The sequence below is a fragment of the Vidua macroura genome, chromosome 5 (assembly GCF_024509145.1).
Source record: "Vidua macroura isolate BioBank_ID:100142 chromosome 5, ASM2450914v1, whole genome shotgun sequence".
Lineage (NCBI taxonomy): Eukaryota > Metazoa > Chordata > Aves > Passeriformes > Viduidae > Vidua > Vidua macroura.
The window spans coordinates 51,541,935-51,553,384 of NC_071575.1; the positions used below are offsets into that span (position 1 = coordinate 51,541,935).

The 11,450-nt window shown below is 36.9% G+C and overlaps 1 protein-coding gene across 4 annotated transcripts in view; it reads left to right on the forward strand.

The window, feature by feature from the left end:
- The window catches only part of PTPRZ1 (protein tyrosine phosphatase receptor type Z1), a 136,599-nt gene extending 126,616 nt beyond the window's left edge, over positions 1-9,983 (forward strand). For 3 of the 4 annotated variants that reach the window (XM_053977907.1, XM_053977905.1, XM_053977906.1), the window contains 10 exons: positions 220-383; positions 2,714-2,849; positions 3,792-3,938; positions 4,509-4,602; positions 4,852-4,925; positions 5,915-6,043; positions 7,190-7,336; positions 7,621-7,763; positions 8,336-8,471; positions 8,964-9,983. In XM_053977907.1, coding sequence (XP_053833882.1) covers positions 220-383; positions 2,714-2,849; positions 3,792-3,938; positions 4,509-4,602; positions 4,852-4,925; positions 5,915-6,043; positions 7,190-7,336; positions 7,621-7,763; positions 8,336-8,471; positions 8,964-9,104 — 1,311 coding nt within the window. In that variant the 3' untranslated portion in view covers positions 9,105-9,983. Of the gene's footprint in view, positions 1-219; positions 384-1,121; positions 1,206-2,713; positions 2,850-3,791; positions 3,939-4,508; positions 4,603-4,851; positions 4,926-5,914; positions 6,044-7,189; positions 7,337-7,620; positions 7,764-8,335; positions 8,472-8,963 lie in introns of all 4 variants that reach the window. The other variant, XM_053977903.1, reaches the window with a different exon arrangement.
- The last annotated feature ends 1,467 nt before the right edge of the window (positions 9,984-11,450 follow it).

An 11,450-nucleotide genomic window follows, 5' to 3' on the forward strand; every position in this document is an offset into this window, starting at 1 on the left:
GCTTTCTGAGACAGTGTCAGATCATTTTTCCACTCAGTGGGCAAGCTGGAAAGACAGAAGCACTGGTCCTTCCCCTTCTCTTTGAAGGCTGGAATATTAGAGCCAGATGGCATGCTTTGAACTAAATAGGGATAGTACTAGTTCAACAACTATCAGGTATGGAAATAAAATGAAGGAAGATGTGGGCTGCTTACATGTGGAATTGTTTTTTTGTTGCAGGGCTCCCAGAAAGGGAGGTCCAGTGGTCGCATAGTGACTCAGTACCATTATACCCAGTGGCCTGACATGGGTGTTCCAGAATATACCCTGCCCGTTCTCACCTTCGTGCGGAAGGCATCACATGCGAAGCGCCACGCTGTCGGGCCTGTTGTGGTTCATTGCAGGTGTGGTTTCTAGTGCTGTAAGGTTCACTCCACTTTTGTTTTGCAGAAGAAAAGAATTTTTCAGTGGTGGGTTAAGCAAAATTTCACTCTCGCATCTAATGATTCCTGATGGAGTAAGATTAACTTCTCAGTTGATATTCTTATCTGATATTTCTCTCCTTCATAAGGCAAACTAATCAATTGTGCCACTTCTGTAAATCTGTAAATCTCCATAAACAAGACGATGCTGTTCTGCACCATGTTCTTTTTTTTTCTTTTTTTTTTTTCTTTTTTTGCTAAACTGATTTTACTTCTATTTTTTTCACATTTCTCTACTGCTATCTTGAATGCTATGAGCTTACCAGATACACCTGTGGGGATAATTGTTTCATTTCTGCAAATATATTGTTAGGATGCTTTTGGCTCATGCTTTCTTTGGTGCAGGGATACTCTGTAATCCTAAGAGGAGCTCTGAGCACAAGAGAAGACTCACTCTCTTCCTGGCTGAACTACAACTCTGCTGTCTTTAACATTCTCTGGGCTCTAGCACTCATTTGCAATGGAGGAGCATTCTGGGGAACAGTTGAGGTCTGCATGTGCCGCAGTGTGCAGGCAGGTGCTCTGTCAGTGCTCACTAAAACTGGCAGCTCAGGGAAAATTGGTTAAAAAGGGCTTGTAGGGCCTGGAATGACTTCACAATGCCCATGAAGGACCGGGTTATTGTAAAATATATAAGCAGGTTCTGGTTTTCCACTGTAGTACCTCACCTTTGATGGAACATTTGGAAAGAGAACCTCCTCATGAATTCTGTCCTTCTGGAGCTGACACTGAGAAAGCCAACAGGTAAAGTCGCCTCACAAATGCTGCAAATGAAGATATTTTATTTGTGGGATGATCTAATCTGACTGACATCTGTTTTTAGCTTGGAAAATGAAAATTCCATATCTTGTTGTTCTGCTGCTATTTACATCCTGCCTGTTCTGGGGAAATTCAAAATGTCAAGTCTGAGATTGCTGAGATAACAGCAATACAGTAGGAGTCAATTAAATTGAGTTTTTAAGAAGTGAACAGTGGTAAGTTGTGTGGCTTCAGTCAGACCTCTCCTTTGGGTCATAAGTATAACTTACCTCTGTCTGTAGGCAGTTTTGTATAGTTTTTAGCTAAACTGACTACATGCACTATGGAATTTCAAAGGAATCATCTCATGTTTGAAATATAAACTTTATTTATATTTACAGGCTATATGGAAGACACAAATGATGAGATTCATAGAACTTATTGTAGCTGTTTTTATTTGGTACTTTTCATGTTTTTTCTTTCGTAACAAGTACAGATGGTGTCTGGTAATCTTTGTACTTCTTTGTGTCTAACAGGGTAATAACAACCTGGATCTTTGAGTTTCATATCATACTTATTTAGACAGTTTATTACAGCAATCTGATCTCACTCTACCTATGCTCTGTGCCCCCTCTGTGGCAGAAGTGAGATGACTGAATTAGCATGTATGGACTGAGTTGGATCTGCCCACAGGGGACCATGCAGACCCAGCACAGTGCTGCTCTCAAGTTACATGTACAGTATACATAATGTTCCTTCATATCTTAGAGCAGAATTACATCTGACGATTTCCCATATATGACTAGATAACAAAAACTGACCTCTTGACCTTGTACTTCCTACCCAGATATTTTATAAAAGAAAAAAGTTTTTCTCCCATTTTATGATACAGCTGGTTTTATACTATGTTAGTCAGTTCCTGTTATCATAACAGGAATGAGTTGATTAACACTTCCTTCTCTATTTCCTATTTTTAAAAAGGTTTTCAAAAATTGCATGCCATCTTAACTTTGTCTAAAGAGCACTAAGCTTTTTTCTTTTACAGATATACTCTCAACAGTTCTGCCATTTCCTGGGGTTTATCTTTGAAATCTCTTGTACTGTAGTGGGTTGCATAATGCAACTTTTGCTTTAAATGGGGTTTCAACATAGAAGAATTTGAACATATTAACTGTGTCCAAGTGCTGACATATACCACCTTTTCTAGATATACTTGGCAAAGTACCCTAAGGAATATCAGAAGGCTGAAAATTGCAGACCTGCAGGAAATCCCTTAGTTCTCTTTCAGCCAATAATTTAAAAACCATTTGAGAAAATGGTTTTTAGGTCTCTTCTTGTACAAAGTAAAAGATTACTATCAGCCTTGAACCTTTAACAAAATATATCATATAATAAATTCATTTGTAGAGGGAGATCTTCCATTTGCAGCAGTTTGTTGAAAAAGCTATGTGTATGGAAAAGTTCTTTCCATTAGATTTTTACTTCAGGCTCAAGACCATTTTTTTGTTTTATAGTGCTGGTGTTGGAAGGACAGGCACATACATAGTGTTAGACAGCATGCTGCAGCAAATTCAGCATGAAGGGACAGTCAACATATTTGGATTCTTAAAACACATACGTACCCAAAGGAACTACTTGGTGCAGACTGAGGTAAGAATAAAATATAAATAGCATGGGACTATTACAAACTTTCTGTTTGCAGGACAAGAGATAATGCAATGCTCTTTCTGGCACCACCAGACAGAAACCAGTCATCAGACTAGATTTTCCCTTTTGCTTCCCTTGGTTTTATAGAGACATCCTTCTAGGCACACTTAGAGCAGTGTATTAGAAATTACCTTTCCTTGGGCTCTTCTCTGTTTATTAAGGAGGACTCAGAAGGAAGCCTGTATAAATCATGCTTCCTGCAGCAGTGCTTTCTTGGCAGGACTTGTATTTTTGTCACTGAGCTTTTTGAGGAAGCACCATTGTCAGGCGTTCAGATCTTCACTGAACCTCATCAAACAGTTTATATTAGGCAATAAAATATGCGAAAAAAAGCTATTTCAGACAAAAATTATATATAGGTGCTTTAAACTGAAGATTATATATAGACTATTGAAAGACCAAGAGAAAACAATAAGGGCAACAGCAGGGCATTTGAAAGTCTATTTCAGGTTTCAAGAACAGGTGGTTAGATCCCCCAGTGCCTTTCAATAAAAAAAAAAGTTAATCAACAGCTATGGCGCTTGTTCCAAAGAATGTGAGAGAGAAAACAGAGAATAGCAGTAGGAACCAGGAGTAGGACTGGCTTGAAAATTTTACTTAAGGCTGTGCTTGCATTTTTACTTCTATTCTGTTAACGTGAGATATCACAGGTAGTGAGGCTTTGGTATTAAATAATACATATATATGTGTATGTATGTATTGCAAGTGTAATTGTCAATTGTGCTTGTAATGTGTGTACGGCCACTGCAGAGGGACAGCCTTCACTATAGAGAATCACATTTGAGAAAACCCCTGTGAAAAAATACTGACCACATCAGAAGTGGCAGCAAAACCAGAGGTATCCAGGGGAATCTGAGAATCAGATGTTTGGTTGTGTTTTCCTAGGAGCAATACATCTTCATTCATGATGCACTGGTTGAAGCAATACTCAGTAAAGAAACAGAAGTCCCTGAGACTCACATTCATGCCTACGTTAATGCTCTCTTGATACCTGGACCAACAGGAAAGACCAGACTGGAGAAACAATTCAAGGTGAGCTCTCTGAGATTGTAGTGTGAAAATCTTTGGGTTTGTAAACCTGAATGACTTAAAAGTAGGTATCTCAACACAACTTTCATCAGCTTTCTCTACCTAAAATTTAACTGCTGAGCCTAAATTAAGATTAAATTTATCAAATTAATGCAGTCAATTGGGACAGAATTATTTACATGCTCTTAAACAAGGAATCTACCAAAAAATTCACAAAAAAGAGATCATGAGAAATAGGACAGTAAGTAGATTTTGGAAAATTTAACTACATTACTTTGCAGGAAGATCTCAAAGGTAAAACAGCAGTCTGGAAAGATACCATTCTAGCCGATATGTCAGACTTCCCCTTCAAAGATATGGTTATTGATCTAGGATTCAAGAATAATTTGAACTGCTAAGAAGAGTGGAGAAAAAATATTCTGGTGACGTGTTAAGTAGTTTAGACAGATAACTAGATAACTAAAGTTAAGAGAGAGAGCAAACCTGCAATATATGCACCCTTCTGTTTAATGCAGCTTATGAAGGAATGGCTTTTCTGCAGTTATCTGACTTTTTTTAACTTCATTGTTTCAGTTACTGAGCCAGTCTAACACACAGCAGTGTGATTATTCAACTGCACTCAAACAGTGTAACAGAGAAAAGAACCGAACCTCATCTATCATTCCTGGTAAGCTTCTTCAAATCCTCAACAAAAACTGAAGACATCTGCATTAGTTTGGAGCAATGTTCTGTAAAAAACATTACAGTGAAGAAGTGAATTAAGAATTACACATAGAAAAACAAAATAGATGGCTGGATAGCACTTTGTCCCAACTGGTGGAGCCCAGTGTTATCATTACTGTGAGATGTGAGATAATTGCTATAATATTATAAGAGTCATTGCAACATGCTTGTGAATTCATAACTTTTTTTACAGTGGAAAGATCTAGAGTGGGTATCTCATCACTATCTGGTGAAGGCACAGACTACATCAATGCTTCCTATATTATGGTAAGTCAGTTAATATATTGGTGAAAAACAATGAACAGCTGTTTGCAGAGCAGCCATTTGGCTGATTTAGGGTGGCACAATCCTGATTTTGAAAGCTCCTTTCTTCCATCATTCATTCTGCCTAAAAGAATTACTTCCCCCAGGAAGTACTATTACCATTATTACTGGTTTTAGGTTTGGTTAAGTTCACTACACTTTAACAATCTGTAGAAACAGAAATCACATCATAGTTTTAAAAACTGGTAAACCTAAATGCTTTATGGAAAGATCTTTTGAGATTAACTAAATGTCTAAATGTTTTAACTAACAAGTTAGTTTTTAATGGCTGTATTGTGGTTTGCCTTCCTACCTGCTCATCTTACAGTGCTTTTGCAATTGGCATAGCCTAAGATACCAGAGTTCATCAGCTTTCCAATATCTTTTTGCTCTCTGGGTTTTCTTCAACTCTTTCCTCCTTCAATATCTGAGAGGGAGGAGTAAATACCTCCTAGATATTCAGGAAAGAGATGACAAAGCTCTGTGCAGTGGTATGTGTACAATATCTTTTAGGAGCATTACTGCATAGGAACTACCTTTCATGGTAAGAGATTGATCTGAGGTATCTGTACAAATTAAGAAACTTCTTGGGATTTTTGCAGATCTTTCAAGTATTCGTTTGTTTGGTCAGGTAGTCAGCTCTTCTGGAATTATGGCTAATATATTTTTATTCTGAGTGGGCTGTCTGAGTCTGCTCTGATGTCTTTTCTCCTTTTTTTAAGCAATGTTTTTTAAGTCTTAATTTTTTTTTCAATGTAATTGAATCTATTCTTTTTACATGGAAAATATTTCAGTGGAAGTTTTATATTTTTCTAATATTTGCAGGAAGCCAAAAAAGGAACAAGTGTGTAATGTATTTTCTAGGTTCTTGCTCTGTCCACTAGGAGCTTCCCTTAAGCGTTAATGCTTGGCAGCAATTCTGAATCTGTCAATTTTTTTTTTTTTTTTTGCAGGGTTATTATCAAAGTAATGAATTTATTATTACTCAGCATCCCTTACTACACACTATCAAGGATTTCTGGAGAATGATATGGGACCATAATGCCCAGTTAATAGTCATGCTTCCTGATAGCCAGAATATGGTGAGTTCTGTGGCTGATTGTTATGAGTTTATGTATGAATTTTATTAGTATTACCATTTTAAAACATGCAGGATATGAGAAAATGTCTTGGATTCTGCAAAAAACAATTACAAATTAAGCTGAGTGTAAAATCCCCAAGTCATCTAGCAGAAATCTAGAAATCCTTGTCTAGGCAGATTGTGACTGGAATGAAAACGTATTGAATCAGTCTTCTACAATTTATACAAGGAGGCAAACAGCAAAAGTAACCATTATGCAAGGTTAGTTTTCGCTCCATGACTTCTTAGTTGCAGTATGGCTTTAGTCATTACTAGGTAAGGGCAGAAGTGTGAGGTTGTTTCTCACACAGCAGCAGCTGGGGAGACCTGGGTAGGACCAGGAGAACCAGTGGCCAAGCATTACTCAGATATGAGAGAAGCCTGTGGGGAGCAGGAGTGGCCAGGAGCACTGCCAGCAGGGTGGGCACACAGGCCGTGGGGCCCCAGTTCCTGCAGGAGGGTGTGCAGGAAGGGCATTGAAGCCCTGTCAGCTTGACCAGGCAGCAGTGGTACTCACCCAGCACACAGCCATGGTCTCTCTGAACTCTGCATCCACCACAACTGCAATGCACCCCACTTTCCCTGAAACACACACAACAGGCAGGCAGGACACATGACAAGGAGGATTCCCTATCCATCTGACCATGTTGGTTATTCGAACTATTAAAGGATTTTCTTTAAAAAACAAAAATCTCTCTTCATTTCTGCTGTCAGACAGAAATGATGCTCCCATGAACTTTTTTCTGCACTTTCAGATAATCCTAAGACCACACATACATTAGAACACACAAGCTAAATTTATCATATGACCATGAGCTATGCACAGCACAGCACAGCCTAAAGGCCAGGCTGGATATATGGCACAATGCAGCACTGCAGGTTCATTGCTATATAGGTCCACAGGGTACATCAATCACTACAGAGGTGTTTGAAAACCATCACTTTGCATTTGTTATCCCACTCAAAATTTGATTTGTCAATTTAAATCTAGATAGCTGGATTGATTATGTATGTGATTATTATATGTGACATATTATTTATTATGTTGGATTTTGTATTTTAAGAGCTTACCATTATGACTCTGTTCTTGCTTTTTTTTTTCCTGGAGGCTGAAGATGAATTTGTGTACTGGCCAAACAAAGATGAGTCTATAAACTGTGAGAGTTTCAAAGTCACTATGATTGCTGAAGAACATAAGTGTCTGTCTAACGAGGAGAAGCTCATAATCCAAGACTTCATTTTAGAAGCTACACAGGTAACATTGTCATAAACATATAACTCAGGACTTGATTTTTTAAAGGTAATGCCCACATTTTTTACATTTTCGGTGCTAAATTACTAATAAAAAAATCCATGGCCTAGAAACATTTATGGAGGGAGTAATGGGGAATATGGAATGTAGTAATGGAACCCCCATAGCAGTGGAGTTCTGCATCTAGAGGATGGAGCTGGAACAAGGTGAAGCAAAAGAATAAAGAAAGTAAATCTTTTACAAAATTGATTTATGACTTTTTTGTTTGTTTTTTTTTAATCATTTAGGATGACTATGTACTTGAAGTGAGGCATTTTCAGTGTCCCAAATGGCCAAATCCTGATAGTCCCATTAGTAAAACTTTTGAACTGATCAGCATCATCAAAGAGGAAGCTTCCAACCGTGATGGGCCCATGATTGTACATGATGAGTAAGAACTGCACTTTCCTGTTTGTTTTGATGTTTTTCAGTAAAACCATCCTTTCACTGAGTGAAAGCAGCTGAAACAAGGCACAAAGTCTGCACTCAACAGTAGTGGTGATGCTTCTGTTCCAGCTGCATCAACAAGAGAAACATTTTTATTTTATAATATTTCATTTCAGTTTTATCATTTTGATACTCTAGATGGTTATCAGGTAGGTCACTAGAGGGGAAGTCAGTTAAGACATCATTGCCTTTTATTGAAAGGATTAACTATTTAGATGAGGCACCATGTCCTTCTCCAACTGTTCAATAATGGCAAAAAAACCCAACAAGTTGAAAGACTTGAGGACCCAAAGCCTTCAGCATTCGGTTATTAGAAGGTTGAAGAGAAATAACTCTAAGAAGTTGTAGCCAGGTGCTGTGAAAGCTTTTTTTAAGCCAGTGCTGGGCAGACCTGTTTCAGATATTGTAAATATCACGACAGAGATTCATCTTACCAGTTTGCCCTAGAATTTGTATTTTTCCAGCTGTAAAACCTGACCCAGTTTCTAGAGTTTTGTTTTGTTTTACTTTACAAAGGCATGGAGGGGTGACAGCAGGCACTTTCTGTGCATTAACAACTCTGATGCATCAACTGGAAAATGAGAATTCAGTGGATGTTTACCACGTAGCAAAGATGATAAATCTGATGAGGCCTGGAATCTTTACAGACATTGTAAGTAATAAGCAAAATGTGCACTTTTTTTTCCCTATGTGTGACATTAGATCTTAGGGCAACATTACTGAATTATTTGCATCTTAGTTTCTGCATGAATTAATCACAACTGTCTTCCAGAGGTGCTGTAGAAAAAGAAACATTCCTGGAAAGAACTCAGATGACAAAAAAAGGAGAAAAAAGCTAACAGACAAATAATCCTGTCCCCAAACTTGCAATTGACCTTAACAAGGATCATATTTTGCATATAGTATTTCTTTTAGAATTCAATTTTCTCCCCTACCTTTACTGTAATCCCTGTTGATGTCCTTTATATTGTGTACAGGGGAAACCATTAGTCAGAAAATAATAAAGCTGCTAAGTAACACGATAAATTCTGGAGCACTATACATTTACAGACTGACACATCAGCCATTAATTAATTTTGAGTAACAGTGCCACAAGGTAACTATTTCTGCCAACATCCTGAGTGTATCCTCTTTTCTCCTCCAGGAACAGTACCAGTTTCTGTACAAAGCTATTCTCAGCCTTGTCAGCACAAGACAAGAAGAAAACCCTTCAGCATCTATGGACAGTAATGGCTCAGCTTTACCTGATGGAAATGCAGCTGAAAGTTTAGAATCCTTAGTTTAATTAGCACATCAAATCAAACATACACATCACTGCAGCACACCAATCACACCTGGAGTTTTTATTTTCAGTTTTATACTTTGGGTGGGGAAAATCTGTCCAGTCAGTATATATATAATCAGACCCCTACTGTTGCTCAAACCAAGTCATTTCTGTTATATACGACTTTACTGTGGAATTTTTATCATTAACAATGTGTGCCTTTCTTGAAAGATTTCTTGTAATACATTGTTACATCTGGACTAACTTGATTGACTTTTACAGTGTTTCTAATAATTGAATTGTGGTATGTTTTTTCAGTATTAGGTTTTTTGATTTATCTGGCTTTACTTTTAACTTAAAATTACCATATTTATAGATGTTAGGGACTCCTCAATTACAAACATGTGATGGGTTTAGTATTTGGTTTATTTGCTGTATTTATAACAATTTACATTTGCTAGAAATGCAACTTTTAATATAGTAGAATGTAAATAAGATACTATTCTACATAACATTCAACATTTTAAGACTTCAGTTAGACATTTAGAATAGTAATCTGATACTGTAAATACTGCTACTTCTGTAGTGATCCATGGACCAAATTTATATTTATAATTGTAGATTTTTATATTTTACTACAGAGTCAGTTTTCTAGTTCTGTGTAATTGCCTTGTTAAAATGATGTAGTCAGTATGTTTTTACTTTAAAAAAGTCTTCAGATATATAATTGTGCATCTTAAGCAATTTACCTTCATATAGCTGCATGTGATTTTAACTTTTTGTGGGAACTAGAAATCATTTGTTTTGAAATGAAAACTTTTTATGAGACTAACACTGTACTTGGCATTGTTAAATTGTTTTTACCCTGGTATTGCAAAAATAAATATAAATATTCCAGTCTGTGCTTAGTAGTCTTCCACGTAGAGTAAACAGTCTGCACAGTCATGCAGGAGAGCTTTTACTTAAAGAACAAGGATTAAGGCTGATCTGCAGACAGCTGCTCTTCCTATGGAATCCATGAGTTCAGGAGACATTTATAGAAAACTTTTTTGTTTTTTTAATCTCTGCTCCTACAGTATCCACATTAGCTCCCTTTTTAGCATCCCCTCCCATATCACAAGACTTTATGGCATTCTTCCTAACTCCTGTCAGCTGCTTTCTCTAGGAAGTTTCTCAGGATGTGTGCAGGTAGCTCAGCCACGTGCCTGTAGATACAAGTATTCTTTTCTTTAGTTCAAAGATATAATTAGTTCATTAAATAATTCAGAGGGAACCTACTTTTCTGGGCTAAACTATCTTTATTTAGGTTTTACACTTTTTTTTTTTTTTTTTTTTTTTAATCCTGTGGTCTTTGCTAGGGTTGCATATTTGGTAATTCTGAAGGTTCAGGAAGAACAAGACAGTGATAGTGCAAGCAAAAATGCAGTGTATCCCTAGCGGAGTGCTGTGAACAAATAGGATTAAGAACTATTTTAAATTGCAGAGTTTGGGGGTTGACAGGAGTTAAAAATGTGCATTGCCCCAAATGATGCACATTTTTGTAAGAATTACACATACACATTCGTCAGAGTGTTCAGGCACAACTGTGGTGTATACAAAGGTGTTTAATGGTTTTGCTTTGCAACATGGATTATTTTCTTTTTCAGGCATCCTGAGGGTTCCTTACTGTTTCTTCTAAAGCACTCAGATATGCTGACAGACTCCATTTGCACATCTAGGCTAACAAGGACAGCAATATTAGGTACTTCCCCCTTCTTATTCAAAAATTATAGAAAAATTTTTTGATATTCTAATCTCTAGGGGTGTACATACCAGAAAGGTTAATTGTGATTTTATGGCCAATTGCAAACCATATTCCGTAACCTTATTAGCAGATACTGTACTTCTGCACTTCAACACATTAGCATCTCATGTGCTACTTATTCAGCTCTTTCTTGTGGAAAACTGGCTTGTTGCCTTACATATCAAACAACAAGCATGAAGTTACCTTCTGCTAATGTATTTACTGTTTCATATAGTTGTATATACAAAGCAATTTTTTGACCAATTAATTTTGTTATGTTTTTTCAAGCATCTATGGACCAAAAGCAAAAAAGGAATCCTCCTTTCTAAAATCCCATCTTGACATAACTGTTCCTTTCAACCTAAATGTTTTGCAGACATTTTAAAATTGTAATCCAAGGAATCAGCTGTCATTCAAAGTTTCTTCCAGAGATGTTTGTAATCACATTCATCATCTTAGCATGCTGACAAGTTATTTAAAACATAAGTGCTTAAGATAATCTCTTTACTCACACATATTGGTTCTGATCTAGAAAAAAAATAAGAATCATAAAAAAATCTTCTATAATCTTCAACTGTGATGGA